The sequence below is a fragment of the Procambarus clarkii genome, chromosome 6 (genome assembly GCF_040958095.1).
Source record: "Procambarus clarkii isolate CNS0578487 chromosome 6, FALCON_Pclarkii_2.0, whole genome shotgun sequence".
Classification (NCBI taxonomy): domain Eukaryota; kingdom Metazoa; phylum Arthropoda; class Malacostraca; order Decapoda; family Cambaridae; genus Procambarus; species Procambarus clarkii.
This window is the reverse complement of record NC_091155.1, coordinates 21,032,448-21,055,479: the sequence shown is the minus strand read 5'-3', so window position 1 is coordinate 21,055,479 and position 23,032 is coordinate 21,032,448. Positions and strand designations below refer to the sequence as shown.

The following is a 23,032-nucleotide window of genomic DNA, read 5'->3' as shown; positions in this document are numbered from 1 at the left end:
AAATTTTAGTAAATAATTTTAAAAGTAGATATGATAGAGAAATAGGTCAGGAGTCATGGTAGTAGACAACCCGAGGGAAATAAGCAGGGTCTAAGAGCTAATTTTCGATCGTGTAGGTACCAATAGGTAGGTAGAAATAGGTGAGTCCAGAACCAGCTGAGGAGCCCACAACGTAAACAACCTCCGGAACATTCATTGTTTTCATCATTTTTACCCTCAACGTATACAACTTATTTCAATATAATATTGTCTAAATAGGCCACAGTTTAGTGAAAACACAAAAGAAATAGTTAAATGTGGATTTTGTTGTGGAGTAAATGTATAATCAATGTTACTTTTTAAGTAATAAGAATGAAAGGAGGCATCGGCGGTTCCAGGACATGACCCGGACCTAAAGACCCTCCGTGGAGCCCCGCCGCGTCTGTGGTCCAGTGGTCTGGTCCTGGAGTGTGTGGTCTGGTCCAGTAGGGCAGTGAGTGCCACCCAGTCATGGACTCTGGTATCGACTCGACGGACAGTAGTAACGGGAGTGTGGAGGAGGGGGGCGGTGGTGGTGCGGACGTCGTGATGGAGGGTGATGCTTTAACAGACTCTGTGAATGATCCCTCACCAAGGGCTCCTCATCCATCTCCTTCACCCAACTCTCCTCATGCTTCACCCTCACCTAGTTCTCCTCATCCGTCATCCTTACACGGCTCCCCTCATCCGTCTCCCTCACCTGGTTCCCCTCAACTGTCTCTTTCATCAAGCTCTCCTCGCCCATCACCGCCTGAAGCTCCGGCTCCCACTACGCTGAGGAGTCTGGCTGCTGCTGCTGCAGCCACAAACCCAGTGCCTTCTCAGTTAAAGACACTGGCAGCAACTGCTGTCAACGATATGCCACTAGAGGGGATAGAGACACGGAACAGTAATGAGACCGAATTGTCACTTAGTGGAGCAAGCTCTGTGGACTCCTCTTCAAATACGCCCGTTTGTGTTTTCAAAATGGTAGGTCTTTTCCATTAACTTAATTGATAGATGATAAGTCTTTGCATTTAGGCCTAGAGGCCTGCAGTCTAGCCAAGTGTCACACTTTGCTTTAAAAAGTTTTGGGCTTTTGCCCAAAATGCTGTGCATATTAGGGGCTTCAGGCATTGTATGTACAGGTACTAACTTTATCTATTAATCCGACATTATGTTTGTAACTCATTTTCAATGTATGTACATTTACCTGAATAAATATCTTGTCTTAAATATCTTGTCTTACCATGTCCAATTTGTTCCTTCAATTCAAGTTTAGGTAAGTTTATTGAGAAATGGACGTACATCTCCAAAGGATAGAACAGCTTAGGCTATGTGCTGGGTAGGGCTGTGCTCATGCTGGGTATGGCTGTGCTTGTGCTGGGTAATTACCTAAGTGTAGTTACAGGAGGAGAGTTACGCTCGTGGTGTCCCGTCTACTCAGCACTCTGTCATATAATGCTATGAAACTAGTGACGGTTTTGGCCTCCACCAAACTTGTGGAGGCCAAAACCTTCTCACCTAACTTGTTCCAAACGTACCACTCTATTTGCGAAAGTGAATTTTCTTATGTTTCTTCAGCATCTTTGTTTAGTTAGTTTAAATCTATGACCTCTTGTTCTTGAAGTTCCAGGTCTCAGGAAATCTTCCCTATTAATTTTATCAATTCCTGTTGCTATTTTGTACGTAGTGATTATATTACCTCTTTTTCTTCTGTCTTCTAATTTTGGCATATTTAAGACAACTTCACCCATCATATAACATATCTGCCAAATGGACTCAAAAATTACTAGGCCAGTGCCATTATAGGTCAGATCTCACACAAAAACCGCATGGCAACTCAGGTTAGTACCACCAATAACCCACCTCATGTCCAACCCGTTCCCGGAGGCCTAGCACTACCCGTTCATGCTAAAGACAACATGCATGCACAAATGCACATATATTCAACAATATAACAATACATATTCAAATAGAAGAACATATCACCCATACTATAATCACTCGACACAAATCAGACCTCAATACCTGGAGGAATACTAAGTATATTTACTATATCTCATACTAAAATTAGAGTGATAACTCATATACAGTACAGTACTGTATTTATTCATCAATACGTAAAATAAGTTATGACTCAATTATTTACTCCATTAATATAACTAGGTCATAAAACTCAACCGATGGATGGTGAGGGGACTGGATGGATGGATTTACACACAGAAATCACAATTGCGTGATGCATCAAATGAACAAATCCACAAGGGCCGTGACGAGGATTCGAACCTGCGTCCGAGAGCACCCCAGACCCTGTCTTAATCGACTGGGATGCTCTCGGACACAGGTTCGAATCCTCGTCACGGCCCTTGTGGATTTGTTCATTGGATGGATGGATGATGAGCGGGACTGGTTGGAGGGGGGAACTGGATGGATGGATGGATAGGGCGGGTGGATGGTGGAGGGGGACTGGATGGATGGATGGACTGGATAGATGAATGGAGGGGACTGGATGGATGGTGAGGGGAATGGATGGATGATGGTGAAAACTGGAGGGATGGTGGGGAGAGCAGGAGGGATGGTGGGGGGGGGGACTGGATAGATGGATAGGGGGGGTGGTTGGATGGAGGCCGGAAACTCTGTAAATAGTTGGAGACTCTCAAACGGGTGCTGAACTTTACAAAGAGAGATGCTAGCCATTCAAAAGGCTTTGGAACCTGCTCTTGCTGAACACTGACAACATGTTATCATACATACAGATTCGAGAACAGCCATTGAAACCTTGCAACAAGAACACATACATGACAACATCCATCTGATAACAAATGTTATATCATTAATGCAAACACTCAAATGTCAAGGCCGTCGGGTACTTATCAACTGGGTTATCTTGAGATGATTTCGGGGCTTAGCGTCCCCGCGGCCCAGTCCTCAACCAGGCCTCCTTTTTGTTACACATCCCCATAGCAGCTGTCTAACTCCTAGGTACGTATTTACTGCTAGGCAAACAGGGCATCAGGGTGAAAGAAACTCTGCCCACTTGTTTCTGCCTCCACCAGGGATCGAACCCGGAACCTCAGGACTATGAATCCCGAGCACTGTCCACTCAGCTGTCAGGCCCCCCTGACAGTTGAGCACTTGGGGGGCACTTGGCACCCCCCTGGGTGCCAAGTCATGTGGGAATAATAGGAAGTGACATTGCAGACGAAGTTGCAAAACTTGCAACTAAGAGAAGAAATGTAGATATTTATATACCACAGAGTCTATCACAGATTAAGAAAGTAATTAGAAATAGAGCACTGCAGAAGATGTACAGTGACCAAAACACAGTAATTGCAACATCAGTATCTGCAGGTTGGTACAAGAATTCAACCAACTACGAACCACTTACTTTGATGAAAGGGAGCAGTAGAAGAACAGAAGTACACTTACATTGCATGAGGCTTGGATACCCATGTGCATGGGAAATAGGCTTACAGGTTCCAAAAGATGAGAGGAAATGTCAGCACTGTGGAGAAATGCCCGGCAGACCAATGGAACATTATCTAACACAGTGCACAGTTACAAACTCAATAAGATTTCAAGTTAGACTCAACAGAGCAGAAGTTGTTGTTAAACACACGGGGCAAAATCTTACTGAAGCGACCATACGAGTCATAAATACTCACACTCCACCTAAGTAAAACAGAAATCCTGTTGATATAAGCTTCTGGAGTTAGTGCTGGGATTATGTTTGCTCTCAGGGTTTTTTTCCTATTGTTTCTTGTAATTGCTTTTTTATGGTATAAGGAGACAGATCTCCTGTCTCCCTTTTTGTTGTGTGTATATAAATTTAGTAATAAAGATAATTTTATATATTTAGTATAGGATCACCTAAGCTTTGACTATGGAATAAAATAAATTAAGGTTTTCATACAGGCCAAAATGAATGTTCCTGAAGGTAGTAGACTGCAGCTACACTTTCCTCTCTCTGAAGGAGGAAACATAGAAGAAGATGGCACAACTTTTGACCTGGAACCTCCACCAGGACTCACCTTTGCCAATGTCTCACCCTCCATGTATCTTAGTCATGGCTATGAAATTTACTGTAAGTATTGCATTAGTTTGGTTCAGTTTAAATACTGTACACTCTAATTCACTTTAACCATTCCACTGCGTGTATGTATATATATATATATATATATATATATATATATATATATATATATATATATATATATATATATATATATATATATATATATATATATATTATATATATTATATATATATATTATATATATATATATATTATATATATATATATATATATATATATATATATATATGCGAACAAGCCTGAATGGTCCCCAGGACATATATGACCGAAGGACATATATGACCCCATATATGACCGAAAAAGTAAGATTAATAATTCTAACACGAATTTTCTCGATCTTTCGTACATTTCTTTTCACTGTTGGTGGTAATTCAAAAATCAATTCTCCAAAATTCATTTTTATTTCTAGTCTGACGCGACACTTGAGCGCATTTCGTAAAACTTATTACATTTTCAAAGACTTTAGTTTACACATACACAACTGAATAGAACTTACACATCTCCAATTTGTTTATATCTATATTTGAGTGAGGTGGATGGGGTGAGGTGGCATTAATAGGGTATTAATTTCATCAACACAAGACAGAACACGAAACAATGGTATTGAATGGAAGTGATTGTAGAAAGCCTATTGGTCCATATTTCTTGATGCTTCTATATTGGAGTGGAGTCTTGAGGTGGGTAGAATATAATTGTGCACAACTATATTCTACCCACCTCAAGACTCCGCTCCAATATAGAAGCATTAAGAAATATGGACCAATAGGCTTTCTATAATCACTTCCATTCAATACCATTGTTTCGTGTTCTGTCTTGTGTTGATGAAATTAATACCCTATTAATGCCACCTCACCCCATCCACCTCACTCAAATATAGATAGTGTATAAACAAATCGGAGATGTGTAAGTTCTATTCAGTTGTGTATGTGTAAACTAAAGTCTTTGAAAATGTAATAAGTTTTACGAAACGCGCTCAAGTGTCGCGTCAGACTAGAAATAAAAATGAATTTTGGAGAATTGATTTTTGAATTACCTCCAACAGTGAAAAGAAGTGTACGAAAGATCGAGAAAATTCGTGTTAGAATTATTAATCTTACTTTTTCGGTCATATTTAATAATATATGTCTACAGGAAAGACTGCTACCAAAATATACTAATTATATATATATACTGTATATATATATATATATTATATATATATATATATATATATATATATATATATATATATATATATATATATATATATATATATATATATATATATTTATTACACACACACACACACACACACACACACACATACACAGTGGCACCTCAATTAACGAGTTTAATCCGCTCTGGCACCAAGCTCGTCATGTGGAATGATGAATGATCTCACTATGAATGATCTCTTATTTTTCCTCTATTGTCATCCTCACAACTATTTTGTTAGGTTGAACATTACCACTGACTTTCTTGGAACCCATGGCATGATATATAATAAGAACTTTTATGTTCAGAAACCAAAAAAGCACAAAAATAATGAAAGTCTTCACAAAGAATTCAAATGCAATCATCACTAGATGGGAGACACTGGTAAACTGAAGCGCCACATGCTCGGTGGACCCCATACGTGTACAGTATAAACAAACGCCGAAAACCGAGGCAAACAACTAGTACTGAATCAAATTTTTCAAAGAAATTGAGTACGAGAACCGAAAAATATGAAAACGGGCATACAAAAAGCGCACATACCCACCCAAGCTTACCCACTCCAAAATGACCCGACAGAGCACAGGGAAAGAAGCCTGCTCCCGCCAGCCCCGAACCCCTGAAAGAGGAGGAGCTGCCCAACGCCACCACAGGCCAGAGGAAACAATCCAAAGTGCCCACGAATCATGGGACCAGGCACAAGCAAACAGAGTGAGCCACCCCCTCATTGCCCCGTCAACAGGGCGAACCATGAAAGGGCTGGCGTCCCTTACAAGAAGCCAGCCGATGAGCAGAGCGATCATTGCACTGACCAGACGACACTGACTGATGCCAAAGTATCAGCCTGGATAGCTCCGGGGAGCCTCTGGGTCTCACCTAGAAAATGGCGCTTCATTACATTCAACGCTGTTTTTTTTTTGCACTTAAGAAGATGTACTTGTAGGTCACATGTTACAACCAGGCAGTAGTTTTGATTCACCTGCCTTTCTGGGTGCCTTCCCTGGTACAGTATATGGCAAGATAATGTACTTTAAATGTAAAGTGTTTAGGAGCCATTACTCCCTGTGCCTCTGTGAGAGGGGCCAAGGTTCCCACTCATGGTCCACAGTAGGCTTACAAAGAACTGTAACTGCGGGGGTTGAACTCTGGCTCTTTGGTCCCGCCAAAGGACGGGATCAAGATCAAATATGATCAAGAATGGCTCTTGATCAGTAAGATAGCTTCAGGAAGCCTCTGGGGCTCACCTAGAAACTGGCATTTCATTACATAAAATGCCATTTTTTTTAATTCTACATTTACAGTATATTAAAAAATATTAGGTTCAAGAAAAGACCATTATAGGTGTCATTAAACATTAAAACTAATTTGCACTTGATTGTGTAATCATTATTTTATCAAACTGAAGAAAGTATTTTATGCAATGTGAAAATCATTTTCAGTGTTGCAAGATATCTTAAGCTGAAGGCTACATAGTATGTTATTGATTATATATGCTATTGATTACATGTTCATAGAGCTCTGAAATACATTGAAAAAACTGTGATTTATGCATATCATGATAGGAAGTGTAGAATTTTTCTAATGAACCATTAGTTGTTTTTCTTTTACAGAATTCAAATTTGCATTTGGAACTTGTGGAACACCACATTACTAATCATTCCATTTTCATATCTTGCAAAATCAGCTCAAGGTTATTCAGTAGTTCCATATGAAAACAATGTTCTTCAGAAGAAGTTACGTTCTCTTCGGCAGAGAATGAGGCAACACCAACAATATCAGGTCCTCTCCCCAAAAGCAAGTAAGTGGTCAGAGACTTTAATGTATTGAATGGTATTTTCTTACAATGGAGTGTGAGATGGAGAGAAAGCAGAGCACTAACCCCTTTCCACATTCACCACCACCACCACCACCATTTTGAATTGCTTACTATTTATGTATTTTAATAAAATTGTATTTTAAAAATTGATAAAAATTTTGAAAAGCCTTTTAAGTTATGTACGTTATTTTGAAATGCCTACTTTCAGAAGAAAGGAAACTTCGAATAGCTGTTAGCTTAAATAATGTTGAGACGGTTGAACAGCTTCTTAGAGAAGGTGTGAACCCTAAGGTCACTGATGACAAGGAGAGATCTCCCTTGCATATTGCTGCTTCTAAAGGCTACACAGATACTGCAAGGTAAGTCTTATGGTATTTGTGAGTAGTTTTCTTGAAGATATGCAGAACCTTGAGAACTAAAGCACTTGTGTATCAATGTGATCCTGGGTAATTCTAGTCATAGGTTCAATTCTCTACATCATAATCATAAACTTCAGGGTTACAGTCACCCTTGTGTGAAATTCAGTTTGCATAACTAGAGTGGAAGGAATCTATGAACCACATTACTGTGCATTTGAGTGAAATGTGTATTATTAGTTTAAAAATGCAATTGTAAGTATCAGAAATGTTGTCATATGATGCTTTGAAACTACTTATGGTTTTGGCATCCACCACCTACTCATGTAACTTATTCCAACTGTTTACCCTTCTTTCTGTGGAGATCCCCGTCGGCTGCCTGGGGCTATCCGACTGACATTATCCATATTAGTCTGGGGCTTCAGTCATATGGAGTTCTGCCTACCGGGAACTATGAGACAGAACCTGGTTCCCTCAGAGAGGTGAAGAAAGCAATGGCCTATGAAAACTTCACTCATTGCGAGTATATTCGTGTCTGCCATTGACCGGGGTTAGGCACCCAGAAAGGTAGGCACCCCAAAACAAACCCCAACTGGTAGAAAATTGCAACCCAAGACCGAACAGAGCCCAAGAACTTCCCCCAAGAAAAACAAGGTAACAAGCAAATTGTCATAAAACTGACACTTGGGCTGGACGGTAGAGCGACGGTCTCGCTTCATGCAGGTCGGCGTTCAATCCCCGACCGTCCAAGTGGTTGGGCACCATTCCTTTTCCCCAGCCCATCCCAAATCCTAATCCTGACCCCTTCCCAGTGCTATATAGTCGTAATGGCTTGGCGCGCTCTCCTGATAGTTCCCTTCCCTTCCCCCTCCCCCCTCTGGGAGGGGGAGAGGGAGGCCCCGCCCACCTGAGCCTGCCATCTGCTCACCAGTTTGTCGACTGAAGCCGGCTGGGGCTGACATCACCTCTAGCCTCAATTTCCTGTCAGGATATTACCCTGGTAGTTGTACCTGCAGTGTGTTGGGCTGTGGCTAGGAGTACTGGTACTTTGGGTTGTATGCGCTTAGGGTTATCTTCCCTAGGTGCCCTGTAAGTACTTCCCTAGGGTCTTGGGGTTATCTTCCCTGGGACCTTCGGGTTCTCACGCTCGTAGGGGTTGCTGTCATTTGACATCGGCCTCGCCCTGATATTATGTGCATTTAAAGAACACAATAAAGTAGATGTCACACCTGCAAGAAAAATGACAGGTTGGATAACAAGAACCTTTCACACTAGAGATGTTATACCGATGATGATACTTTTCAAAACGCTAGTGCTCGCTAGAGTGGAATATTGCTGCACAATAACAGCCCCTTTCAAAGCTGGAGAAATTGCTGACCTGGAGAGCATGCAGAGATCCTTTACTGCTAGAATTCACTCAATAAAACATCTAAACTATTGGGACTGACTAAAGAGCCTAAATCTGTATTCTCTTGAGTGCAGGCGGGAAAGATACATAATAATTTATGCATGGAAAATAGTAAAGGGGCTGATCCCATACCTGCACACAGAAATAACATCACATGAGCATGGCAGGATGTGCAGAATACCCCCCCTGTTGAAAAGCAGAGGTGCAACAGGTATCCTGAGAGAGAACTATCAACATCAAAGGTCCAAGACTGTTCAACACGCTTCCACTACACAAAGGGCATAATTGGCCAACCCCTCACAGTGTTCAAGAGAGAACTTGACAAACACCTCCCCAAAGGATACCTGTTCAACCAGGCTGCGACTCATATGTGAGGCTGCGAGCAGCCGGGTCCAACATCCTGGTTGACCAGTCCAGCAACGAGGGGGCCTGGTTGACAACTGGGCCGGGGGTCGCTAAGCCCCGAAATCACTTCAAGGTAACCGCAAGGTAAGGTAGCCCTTGGGGTCAGCGGTGGTCTTGGTGCTTTCGTTTGGCCTTGGGTAGGGGGCGTTTGTTGATGGTTGGGGGTGCACGGTGCTGTGCAGCTCATATACTAGCGGAGGTCGTGTCTCTCTCTGGCCTCCATGAACAGCCTAGGTTCCAGTAGTAGTCCTCCACTTGGCTCCCAAGGTTGCTCCCTTCACAGGAGTCAGTTTGCCTGGTAAATAGGCGGGGTTTAACCGACTTTGCAGCACCAGTGTCTGGGCTTCCTGAAGGACCACCTCCCCTTTCGGGCCCTAGAAACCCCCGTCGGGGCTCAGATAACCTTAGATATGTCTTCAGAGTTCCATCTCGCCTTATACGAGTTTAAGGGTTGTTCGTTGTCTTTGTCTCAGGGTGACGATCATCTGTTTTGCCTCCTTCATGCTGCTTGTTGGGTCTATGACACCTTCGACCCGGAATCGTGCGAGACTTGTTCCCCGCTCATTATCCAATTTACCCATTGTTCTCCAGGAGATATTAGGGGTTGAGTGGCTGTTGTGTTGCATGCTAGGTTTAGGTTGTTGCAATGTGCTGGGCTGGTTGCCCACTCGAATGCCCCTGGGCTGCCCCGTTCTGTTTTTTAGGGTCCCAGACGTGGGGGCGTTGGTTGCTTCAACCTTGGTTCAGTGCCCGAGTCCTTTCCCTGTTGGTGTGGTTTGCTCTGCTCCTCCCTTCACATTCTGCCGGGTCCCAAACGTCTGAGGGTTTCGGAGTGAAGGCGGGGTTTAGTTGGGGATGAGAGACTGGCAGCTCCAGGGGCTGCCCCATTTGATGCAAGGATGGAGGCCATTGAGCCTGAGCCTCCCGCCGAGGCTTCTGGGTCTTACCAGCGGCCCCTTTCTTTGATGCCGTTCCCTTGGACACTGGCTTTTCTTCAAGGGTGGAGGGCATGAAGGGACAGCTCTGCCCCAGAGCCTGGATTTGAGGCTTCCGGGGCTGGGCAGGAGTCGGCCTGGCGCTTGGGCCCCGTTTGATGCTGACTGGCCCCTCGGGGCACTTGGGCCCCATTCGATCCTGTCTGGGCTTTGGTGCCCTCGAGATGCTTTGGCCTCGTTCGATCTTGACTGGGCTTTGGTGCCCTCAGGTTGTGGCAGCTGCCTCCTGGGTAAGTGCCTCTCTTTCTTATCTTTGGTTATGTATCTCCAGGGAGCCAAAGAGACTCCCCACAGAAAACCATCATTGAATGTAATGAAACGCCATTTTCTGGGTGAATCCCGGAAGCTCCCTGGCACCCTCTTTCCCTCCAGTTGGCGGTTTTTGCTTTGTTTTGATACTTAGCCTCCGAATTGGAATGGCTGGGTCGCTGGCGCGGGAGTGGTCAGGGGCTTCCCCTCCCCCACCAGGTGGGGGGCTTCTGGATGAGCACTGTGGTGGTGGGGTGTGACATTTGCTTGTTTCCTTGGGATTAGAGTGAGTTCTACCTCTCTGTTTGGTTTTTGGTTGCAATTTTCTTACCATGTGGGGTCTGTTTTGTTATGCTTACCTTCTGGGTCCCTAACCACGGTCAATGGCAGATAAGGAAAACTCCCAACCATGGGGGGATTTTCCAGGGCCATTGCTCCCTGTGCCTCTCTGAGGGGGGGCCAGGTTCTGGCTTGTGGTCCCCGGTAGGCTGAACTCCTATGACTAATGCCCCGGTCTAGTGAATTGCATATTAGCCCGATAGCTCCTGGGAGCCTCCGGGGTTCACCCAGAAAATGGTGTTTCATTACATTCAACGCTGGTTTTTTATATAAATCCCTTTTCAGCATCAAGACTGTAAAACTAATGTTAAAATAGATAATGAAATACTTAAAAAGACTCCATACATTATTGTGTAGGCTAAATATTTTATTGTCACTGTTTATATAAATTCGGTATGTAACCTGTAATTATAGACTGCTGCTTCAATATGGAGCGGATCCCAATCAACGAGATGCTATAGGCAACACCGCCCTTCATTTAGCAGCTTGTACTTCACACATTCCAACAGTCACTCTGCTCCTGAAATCAGGTCAGTTCACAAAATTTTTGGTTATATTTGATGTCTCCACTCAAAATTGACCCTTTAATTTACTTGTTCATGTTCACCTAAAAACAAAAAAACTTTTAACTTTATAAGAGTAGGTATTTTATATACAATTTTGCCACAACAATTACATGGTTCACTAAACATGAGTTGGTATGGGGTTTTCATGTGTTACACATGTTTTGAATCACAATCTTGCATCATGGAACCTTTTAAACATTCTCAATGTCTGCTGCATTCCAAGATGCCTCTATGAGGAAAGAAAGTGCAATGGTTACACTCACCTTCAAAATTAGCAATTGTAAAGATTTACTTTACACAATGTATTGTGACTGCGAAGTTAAAAATATAAAAAAAGGAAATATGAAAAAAAAGAGGTGGAGGAAAATGAGTAAATTCCAGCAAATTAGAATGCCTGGTTTAGGGTGCATTCTATCACTGGATTGTGAGTTATAAGAGTTTGATGTTTAACTTATAAGATGCCAGAGTATTTAAGTAGTTTTGGACACACTAGGGTATCAAAGTATCTTTAATACTTTTAACTTAATGTTAAAGTGGAGGGTCAACATTTCTACACTGTACAGTACTTGCATTTTTAGCTCCTTACCCTCATGTGCCGTCCAAGTGCCAGATAATCATACTGGTCAAGCACTTGCCCTAACAATTACTTTGTCGTTGAAAGTAAAACAGTTTGTGTAATATGGACAGGTACGAATGTAAGGCAGACGGACAATCAGGGTTATTCGCCGCTGCACTTGGCACGCTCCAAACTTAAGCTTCTTCAGAGAGATAATAACTCCTCTTCTCAAGAAATCAAGAAACAAGTTTATCAGGTTTGTATTAAATGCTACTTTCAGTTTATATTTCATGGATTTAGTTTTCTGACTTTAATATTTGAACAAATACTTTGTTTTAGCAAAGTAGAGTATAGATAACTTGTACAGTATCTCATACATTTTAAACATCGTCTTGCTGCTTTTCTTACGTGGGAAAACACTCTTGGCCAAGTGTTTTCTAAGGGCTGCATTCAGTGCTAGTTCCTTTTGGCGAGCATCCCTAGTGCATGGGTGTCCTTCTTGGTCTTTACTTTCAGGGGTCCTAGTAAGCCTTGCTAGTCTTTGATGTGGATCATCATTGATCAGCTCACCGAGCCCGCACTTGCTTCTTTCCTGTTTGAGGGATGTTCATCGGTTTTGCTACATGCCAACAGTCATTTGTACTGTCTCTGCTATGACGTCTATTGAGTGGGGTATGTATTACTTGCTGTGCCTTTGCCTGTAATGTTTGGGTTTATTGGGTCTTTATTTTAACAGGCAGCAGAGACTTCGGGTTTGTTTACTCACTTTTGTTTTCGGTGATTTGGTGGTGGTTGTTATTTTAGATTCAGCTACTTGGAACAAAAAGTTCCAAGAAGTATGGGCTATGGTGAGCCCATAGTGGACTTAACTGGCACAGGAGCGGGGTTGTATGTGTGATTTGGTGCTCGAGTGGTTGTCCTAGAATCGTTCCTTTTTTGGTTTTGGGATTTGGAGTTAAAGCGGCTGGTGAATTCTACTGATTTTATGTTCGCCTCTTTGGCTCCATCCACGGACTGTATGTCTGAGATGGTTCGACATTCCTATTATATCCCTTCCTGCTTGATCTGGCCACTGTGACATCCGAGCTTCGAAATCTAAGTTAAAATTGGCTTTGGGTGTAGCTTAGCCTTCTCCAAGGCTCACTCCTTCCACATCAGCAGTGGATACAATTGAGTCATTACTTCCAGCAATTTCCACATCAGCAGTGGAGACAATTGAGCCATAACTTCCAGCAATATCCACATCAGCAGTGAGACAATTGAGCCATTACCTCCAACTTTTTGTCTTGGGGTAGTTAGCTCCAGGAAGCCGACAGGTCTCTCCCCAGAAAACCAGCATTGAATGTAATGAAACACCATTTTCTGGGCGAAACCCGGAGGTTCTCCGGAAACCCTCCCTCTCTCCAGTCGGCAGTTTTTCGCGTTTTTGATATCCAACCTTAAGAACTGAAGGATGGGTTGTCAGTGGGAAGGTCTGGGGCTCCCCATCCCCCTCCCAGGGAGGGGGAGGAGGTTGCATAGACAGTGGCATGCCAACATGGTGACATCATATTAGTTTGCTTGTTTTCATTGAGGAGTTCTGTCCACTCGTTCGGCTCTTTGTAGCAGTGTTTTCACCAGAATAGAGGTTTGTTTTGTGGTGCTTACCTTTCTGGGTGCCTAACCCAGTCGATTGCAGACATAAAATGCTTCCAACTACACAGGGGTTTCTATAGGCCATTGCTCCTCGTGCCTCTCTGAGGGGGCCAGGTTCTTGCTCGTCTCTGGTAGGCCTAGAACTCCATGTATATTGACTGATGTCAGAAATCTAATATATCCATAACAGCCTAGATAGCTCCGTCTCACCCAGAAAATGGTGTTTCATTACATTCATTTTTTTTTTAAGAGTTTGAAGCTGAGTTTGCTACACATAATTGTCTAGTGTATTGAAACCTTCCATGTATGATGCAATAATGTGATGCAGGATTCTGTAATATTTATCTTGGTTTTAAGATCATACTAATCATATTTTCAGGTTATCGAAATGATGCAGACATTCCTGGAGTGCTCTGGGAGTGTAGAGGAGGCAGAATTGCTCACTTCATTCACTAGTCAGCTATCACTCTCGGATTCCCGCCAGCAAGTGGAGAGTGACGTGCAGGCTCTCCTTAACTCCCTCAATGACCTCAGTCTTGTTAAGTCAAAAGCTGCATGAAGGCTGATTGTTACGTATCAGAGCTCCATTTGACTTACTCGAGTGTTGTCAACTTTATATCAGTGTACAGTAGATGAATTTTCAAACTACAATGCTACCATTTGAAATATTGTGAATACAGGGTGTTTAAAATGAATAAAATACTTGGGGGCCTTAAGAAGTTCTTTCAGAAATCTGTATTGCACAGTGATTCAGGCTGCAGATAATGCTAATACAGTATAAGGTATTTTTTACTAAATAGCTTGTTAGCTGAGGTAGTAAACTTAATAGAAGCTATATCTGAACAGGATTGTGATGCCTCTGTTAGAAAGTGATATGTGTAAAGCAGTCACTCAACACATATGACTTTGATCATTAACTAAAAGTAAAATTAAGATATGCTTGCGTGTTTTTGTATATACTGACAGTGTGGCCATGGGTGGTGTGTGTGTGAGTGAGTGAGGCCATGGGTGGAGTAGCAGAAATCTTTTAACTTTGTGTACATTTATGTTTTAATACATTAGTTGGTTGAGAGGTATCTTACATGACAAGTTATGTGTTTGACAGTAGTGATTGTGTGCAGTGTTCAGGTGTTACCTTACAAGTATTATATTTGACCATCCTCATCTCATACTGTTAATTCTGTGGGTATGCAAATGGAGCAAATAAAATCTTTCAAAATTTGTTTTGAGAAAATATTCTGAGTAAATAGGCATATGTCAAATTACAGTGCACCCTCGATTCAACAAACTATTTTGGACCAACCCCAGTTCATTGCAATGAGGGATTCGTTGCAACCAGAGATTCCTCCAGGAGGCCATTATTTGCAAACACTAACAGGGAAATCTCAAAAGTAAAAGATATCATAAAATTTTGTTTTAAATGTGCTCACTGGCATTCCTAAGGCCCCAACTCTTTCTTCATATGTTGCACCCATTTACAAAAATAATTAAAATAATGATTGGAGACACATTAACAGTGTTACCAATCATATTCTAATGTTTCCAATGCTCTATAGGTTGATTTCAGTGGGTGAAATTTTAATTTCAACCTGTCATATGAAGGGCAGCTACCAAGAGAAACCTATATATAAAGAGATTTCAGCCCCATTTAGTATACTTCCCATGCCCTTGCCTCAAAACCCTCTTTTCAGTGAAAAACGGGCCCATATTTATAAATGAAAACCGGGAAATGTCAAAAGTAAAACGAACCATAGAATTTGGTTTTAAATGTGCTCAATGGCTTTCACAAGACCCCAACTCTTTCTTCTAATGTTGCAGCCATCTACAAAAATCATTAGAAACATAATTGAAGCCATACTAACAGCGTTGCCATTCATTCTCTAGTATTTTCTATGCTCTATGGGCTGATTTCATTAAGGAAATCTTTAATTTTTAACCAATGGTATGATGGGCAAGTTTTCCACCAGTATGTGAACTCTGTCCCAACATCCTAAAAGCAAATCCACAAATCTCCCGCTTCAGCAAACAAGAGTTTGTGGAATCGGGTGAGGCTTTTCCGGCCTGGAAAAGTGTGTTCCTACTGGAGATTCACGGAATCGAGGTTCCACTGTAATTACGAGTGAAATACAGCAACAATACACATTAATTCATATCTTCACTACATTAGTTGGGTAATACATAAATTATAATATAAAACAGTAGTGAAACAATTTATAACTTTCACTTGTCATAACTAGAAAGACTTATCAGGAATAAATACCTGTAATATTTTGAGGGGGAATAGGTGCAGCTCAAAATTCTAGTGAAAGATTCTGTTTAACACAAGTATTAACTGTGAGGAAGGTCATCGATTGCTTCAGTAATCATAAGTGCGTCCCATATCTCGTGTGAACTGTGGTCACATTTAATGTTTGTCGAGTTGTCCATCTTGTGAAGAAACTCGGCATCGAATGTAATGAAATGCCAATTTTTAGAGAAGCCCCATTGGCTCCCTGAAGCTGTCTTCCTGAAATTCCTTCTTACTAAAAGATCACATCAGTCACAGATAGTTTTTTTGGCCTACCAGGGACCAGAACCAGAACCTGGCCCCACTTCTCAGAGACACAGAGAGCAGGTAACTGTCTGTCACCTCATCAGAAAAAGCCTCAACACAGCTTTACAGAAAACAGGAGTGTTCACAGAAAACAACGCTTTGAAAACTGCCAAACGTCTACCACAAATGAGTCGTACAGAGCAAGAGATTCACTGAAACGAGATCAAAACTCGTTAGTACTGATTACCACCACCAGGCAGCCCAGCCAGCTACCCAAGCCAGTTCTGGACTTGACGAACAATCCCATGATGAACGGACGATCCAGGAAGGCAGGAGGTAAGCTGGCAGCCATCAGGACTTCAACAGAAATTGGCTTTTCATTACATTTAACACTGAGTTCCTAGAGGGAGCCCACTGTGGGTCCTGAAGCTAATCTAACCACAGTGAACATAAAGGGACTTATCAGGAAAGAGAGTCAGTAAGTTCTTAAGATGAAGAAGAGAAACCAGGCCAGTCAACACGGCCCAAAGCCACACACACGACTGTGCCCAGGAACATTTCCCAAATGCCGTACCAGGTTGCCAGCATCTTGTTAGAACGCCAAAACCCCTGCAGTCCGAGTATCAGCCCAGGACACATTATAGAAGATGGCAACCAAAGTCACATATTTACGAACATCATGGGCCTAAGAGTAGACCACAGGCTGGCTAGGCTTGATGAAACTGTGGACAACATGGGAAATGCGAACCTTGGAACAGGGAACCAAGGAAACGGGATCAACCAATGAGGCATCCACAGAGACAGAACTTGTGGCACACAAGTAGTGGTAAAGAATTTCTCATGGGACACAACAAATGATGCCATCCGGCTAAACAAACCAAGCTTCAGTTACCAAAAGTCCCCAAATTAGCCCACAGACTAATTTTTCACTGGAAAAAAAAGGGCTGCAAATGAACAAAGCACCCACCAGGCCCAAAAGAACAAAACTTTTCTCCAGAACCTCTGGAGAAAAGCCTGAAGCTCCCTGACCTGACAGCCACTGGTGAGGGCCAACAAGAAAACCACCTTAGTAAAAATTCATAAGCCGAAGGGGAAACTGTAAATCGAAGTGTGAAAAGAAAAGCCCAATCATGGTCACAAGACCAGGATGGCTAAGGAAGAGCATGAGAAGGCCAGAGGTGGACAATTACACAAGACAACTTAGGGAACAGTGCCACGGAGGTGTCGACACTGAGTACGAGCAACACCTACTCCACGATAGCCGAACAATAAGAGGCGACAGTATTTGGTATAAGATGCCAACCAAGAAACAACCAAGACAAAAAGGAAAGAGCAGAGCAATCCAAAATAGATGAGAAGTGACAAAGGGACAGCTGGGAGAAGAAAGCCAGGCCACTTCATACTGTTACTGCAAAGAAAGACATGGGTGGGAGACCAACAAACCCACCACCCACACACCATACAAACTGCGACAGAAATTCATCAAAGTCCAGACATGTAGAGCAGAGGATAAATTCACAGCAGCAAAGTGCATTGCCATGTGGATCTGCTGGAAGAGGTAGATCCACAGAAAAATACCCAGGTTTGGATACCTGGCTATAAGCACTGAAAACCAAAGCTTCACTGGTCACCAAGGAGCTAGAAGGATTATCCTTCTTGAATACGGGTCTATAAGGGGTACCTAGAGGCAAACTCAGGGAAGAGGGGAGCCACAATCATACCAACAAACACAGGTAGGGAGGAAGGGGTAAGAAAACCCTACTTAAAGAAGTCAGCAGCTGATGCGACCTAGGAGATGGTACACTATTAGTGATAGTATCTTAACAGAGCCACCGGGGTTCACTCAAATATTGGCGTTTCATTACATTCAAAGCTGGTTTTATTCTTTGATCGAAATTAGTTGTTACTGCTGACCCATGAATTTTTCCATCGTGCTGACTGGCAGATGATGTAGCTACTGTTTTCCCAACAATTGTTTATAGACTCAGGCCAATATTCACAGAATTTCCATGTGTGTGTGTTGTACTGATCTGTTAGGCTTGAGTTTCCGTTATGTTCGAGTTTTTGGCAGATATTCTTTTTCAGTTGTCTGTTTATTGATTTAAGATACGAGAGATGTCACGTATCATTAAACCTATGTTGTTTGCCATTTATAATGAACTTTATCATGCTAGAGTATTTCTCCAGTTTGGTGGCATTTCTTACTAAAAGGCTTAGGAATTTCTTTGAAAATAATAAATTTTAAATTCATCTTATTCTGTTCACCATATGTTGTAGTTTTATTCAAAGATTGTAAGTGTGAGTGGAGGTGCATCATGGTGTTATACAATTTTTATTTTGGCTGTCCAGTAAAGTAGATGAAGACAACAAGCTGGAAACTGAACAAATATCTATGTAAAAAATAGTGACATGAGCTATGAGACCGTTGAACAAGTGTTGCGAACATAACTATTCAAACAGTACAAAAATAACAAATGTTAATGAAATGAGTCAGTGTACCGTAGTGCTCTTTATGTGTTGTGATAGCAGTAGCTGTTTTATATTTTTGCTAAGGTTAATTTTAATGTCTTGAAATCTGATTTATTTCTGTAATCATACAAGATACTGTATTTGCAATTTTAATTTGCATGTTATACTCGCTGTTAGATGAGTAACTGATCAAACTAAATAAACCATTTTCTCAAGTTTCTCCACAACTTTCCTTGAAGAAGCTGGGTCTTTCTTGATGCCTGGTCATATTTATGGATACCTGGTCTTTGTTGAGGAAGCCTGGTGTTCCTTAGGGAAGCCTTGTCTTTCTTTGTGAAACCTGGTTTTTCTTGATGAAATTTGATCTTTCTTGAGGAAGCCTTTTCTTTCTTAAGGAGGCTTAGTTTTTCCTATGGAAGTCTGGTCTTTCTTGAAGCCTAGTATTTCTTAAGAAATCCTGGTCTTTCTTATTGAGGCTTGGCATTTCCTGAGGAAGCTTGGTCTTTCTTGAGAAGCCTGGTAATTCTTGAGGAAGCCTGGTCTTTCTTGAGGAAGCCTGGTCTTTCTTGAGGAAGCCTGGTCTTTCTTGAGGAAGCCTGGTCTTTCTTGAGGAAGCCTGGTCTTTCTTGAGGAAGCCTGGTCTTTCTTGAGGAAGCCTGGTCTTTCTTGAGGAAGCCTGGTCTTTCTTGAGGAAGCCTGGTCTTTCTTGAGGAAGCCTGGTCTTTCTTGAGGAAGCCTGGTCTTTCTTGAGGAAGCCTGGTCTTTCTTGAGGAAGCCTGGTCTTTCTTGAGGAAGCCTGGTCTTTCTTGAGGAAGCCTGGTCTTTCTTGAGGAAGCCTGGTCTTTCTTGAGGAAGCCTAGTCTTTCTTGAGGAAGCCTAGTCTTTCTTGAGGAAGCCTTGTTTTTCTTGAGGAAGCCTTGTCTTTCCTAATAAAACCTGGTCTTCCTTGGGGAATCCTGGTCTTTCTTGATAAAGCTTTCTCAAGAAAGCTTGGTCTTTCTCGATAAAGCCTGGCCTTTCTTGAGAAAGCCTGGTCTTTCAAATTATTTGTTCACTGCAATTCATTAAGGTTTTTCTGATCTAGATTTGACAAGTTTAGGACATTTATAAAAAAAATATTATCATCATGGTGTTTGAATAAAATAGGTGGTGTAGTTTGATACAAATGTAATATATCTTTATTATACTTCCATACATCCATGAATTGTGTGTATTATTTAGAAATACAATAAGATTATATTAAAATCAAAATATTGTATTTTATATATTTAGTTTTATAAATATGTAGGCTATGCCTCTAGCCAGGTCAAAACTAACCACTCATAGTGCAGAGGTCATAATGAGAAAGAACCGGCGTTGAATGTAATGAGACGCCATTTTCTGGGTGAGACCCGGAGTCTCCCTGGAGCTATCTAGGCTGATATGGATATATTAGAATTTGGCATCAGTCAATGTGAATGGAGTTTTAGGCCTACTGGGGACCACAAGCCAGAACCTGGCCCTCTCAGAGAGGCACGAGGAGAAATGGCCTATAGAAGCCCCCTTATGGTTGGAGGCATTCTATGTCTGCCATGGATGTCTGCTATGTCTGACCTGCCAGGTCAGGCACCCAGAAAGGTAAGCGTCCTAAAAAAAAAAAAGCCTATTCTAGTCAAGAAATTGCTACTGAGAACTGAACTAGTGGACAGAACTCTCCAATGAAAACAAGCATGATGTCACCACGTCACCGTGCCACTTGTCTGTGCAGCTTCCCCCCTCCCCAGGAGGGGGAGGAAGGAGCCCCATACCCTCACGCCAGCTATCCACACGCAAGTTCTGAGGCTGGATGTAAAAAACATGCGAAAAACCACCGACCGGAGGGAGGGAGGGTTTCTGGGGGAGCCTCCGGGTCTCGCCCAGAAAATGGCGTTTAATTACATTCAACACTGATTTTCTTGGGGAGCCACTTCAGCTCCCCGGAGTTACTTACCAACAGACAATAACAAGAGGGACTTACCCCGGAGGCGGTCGGCACTCGCCTCTCAACGCGAAGTCGAGACAGCTGGCAGCAACCACTGACCCAATGTAACACGGGCCCGACCAGGCCCCCGGTACATTGATAAGGTAGCGAGCACGTCCCGATTCATCCGAGGTTCAGCGACTGGCTCGGTTTTGTTGTGGGGCATCAGGGTTTTTGCTTTCGTTGCCTTCCATTCGGCTTGAATCCGGCGCTTCACGTTTTCACACACCTTACTCGGGTTGTGGTACCCCGCCTGCGTCTGTTAGGTGTTCAGGTTCTGGCCTACCTTGACAACTGGCTGGTGTGGGTTCCCAGCCGGTCCGCGTGTCTGCTCACCAGGGATTTGGTTCTTTCCCAGCTCACCGGGTTCGGGTTCCTGGTGAACTGGCGGATGTCCCATCTCAACCCGTCCTCGACTCAAGTCCATTACATTCAGCGGTCAACCCCACAGACGCATTCATAAATTTTAACATGCTGTTCATTCAAAACGGGAATTTTCTCAAGTATAAATTAATATTATATTATATTGGCATATTGTGTATATATAGGCATAGGATAGGTTAGGTCAGGTGTTTAGGTTCTGTTGGCGATTATTTGTATTTGTAGTACGTGGGTGAAGCATTTATAGTGTTGTGATTCGAACAAAATTCGTCAGTGAAGCACTTGTTCCGGATATGTTCGAACGTCAACAGTTGTGAGTCGTGTGTAAACCGCTTTTCATTCATAAACAGGGGGTTTAGCGGGTGGATGGAATCACTTTTGGATCTTTGTTTGGAGGACGGGCTGCCCATCTGTTTCCCTCTCAGGTTCAGTCTTGTGTGGGACACTCGGACCGCTTCCTTGCCTCTCCCTCCGGCGGCTCTGCTTCAGCTGAATTCCCGTCTTTGTGTTTTTGAGGGGCTCCCAGGTCACACGGCAGTTGCTCGAGGGTTTGTGGGGGGGGGGGGGGGGGAGGACCTGCCCTTTGACATGATGGTCTACCCTGCCGGGTCGGGTGTGGCTTCATCGGCTGTTCTGGTTCCTTCGGAGATGTTCCTTCCGCCTCTCTCGCGACCATTGAGTTCGGCCTCCGGGGGGCTTTGCATCGGTTGCTGTGTCGTCGGCTCCAACGGCGACACATTGTTTTTTTTTAGGTTCAGTGCCTTGGCGCCTACCCACATCCTCGCTTGATGTGTTCAGGGATGCGTTGTCTCTTGGGATGGGGGGGGCCGGGGCTTGTTTAAAAGCCATAGTTTGAAAATCTAAATATGGCTTACTTTGTGGCAGGTGTTCTCATAAATGCACTCAACCACCTTATAACACCTACACATGTACATATGGCCAAATTACTGCACAACATTATTTTATAAGGTGTGACCTAACATGCTAGTCAGTGTGAGGCAGATAGTCTTGGCGAGTGGGTCAACAGTACTGTAATCATGGATTGACCCATGAATAAGGTCTGCTTCTACTTACGATGGTTGTTTCTCCAGAGTGATGCCCTCTCCTTTGAGAGAGCCTACAGTAATTAATATTTGCTTTGGGACATCAAGGCTTGATTATTTTGCGTTCAAGTCACAAGTATTTTAACCAACTATTTTCTAAAGAACTAATCAGGTTTCCTTGAAAAGACATTTTAAAAACTATTCTTGGTGAAGTTAGCGGCTCATTTGACCGTAATGGAGCATAGACCAGTTGTGACGTGGCGTCGCCCACTTGGTCTTTTCTATGCAGTTATAAATATACAGTACATAATACAAAGAGAAATCACATTATCATGATATATCAATGAGAAAATCCACAGAAGCCATGTTGAGGATTCGAACCTATGGGCTGGGTAGTCCCAGATGCATGCTTTAAACGACTATGACATCATCTGGGAGTACCAGATGTCGTGGTATTCATGACAACAGAATGAGACATCAATACATATAATCATATTCATTTGTAAACAGTGATTTGTTTGTTGACCAGACCACACATTAGAAGGTGAAGGGACGACGATGTTTCGGCCCGTCCTGGACCATTCTCAAGTCGATTCTTTAGCCACGTTATTGTGACTCATCGCCTGCAGTGATTTGTTTCTCGTAAGAGGTTTAAATTGTAAAGGGTTCAGAAAATTATTAATCACATATATATGTAGTAGATATTTTCTCACAGCACTGTCCCTCTTACGGTCATTGACCTGTAGAATGTCTTGATTTTCAGGACGTTCGTGTCTTACTTCTCAACTGACCCTGGTCGTCATTTCACTCAATAGCATCCTTAGTGAATCTGATACCTTTGATATTACTCGTCTTGTGTGCTTTTGTTCTCGTATTGGCATCCTCAGTGATATTTAGTGTCTTATTAATATCCAGCAACTGCTAATCTATAATGAATTATATAGCTATTAGTAAAAGTGGACAGCTATTATCAGTAAATACTGTGTAAATAA

General features: G+C 42.6%; 1 protein-coding gene across 2 annotated transcripts; it reads left to right on the top strand.

The window, feature by feature from the left end:
- Positions 1 to 178: 178 nt before the first annotated feature.
- On the top strand, positions 179 to 19,821 carry LOC123753929 (poly [ADP-ribose] polymerase tankyrase-1). Of its 2 annotated transcripts, none has more exons than XM_069306390.1 (7): positions 179 to 987; positions 3,904 to 4,084; positions 6,975 to 7,088; positions 7,315 to 7,465; positions 11,273 to 11,388; positions 12,112 to 12,236; positions 13,995 to 19,821. In XM_069306390.1, exons 1-7 carry the CDS (start codon positions 490 to 492, stop codon positions 14,172 to 14,174), a joined length of 1,365 nt encoding a protein of 454 aa, XP_069162491.1. In that variant the 5' UTR covers positions 179 to 489; the 3' UTR covers positions 14,175 to 19,821. The 2 variants fall into 2 exon arrangements, with proteins under 2 accessions (XP_069162491.1, XP_045591872.1); XM_045735916.2 differs by having other exon boundaries at positions 182 to 987; positions 3,916 to 4,084.
- Positions 19,822 to 23,032: the final 3,211 nt, after the last annotated feature.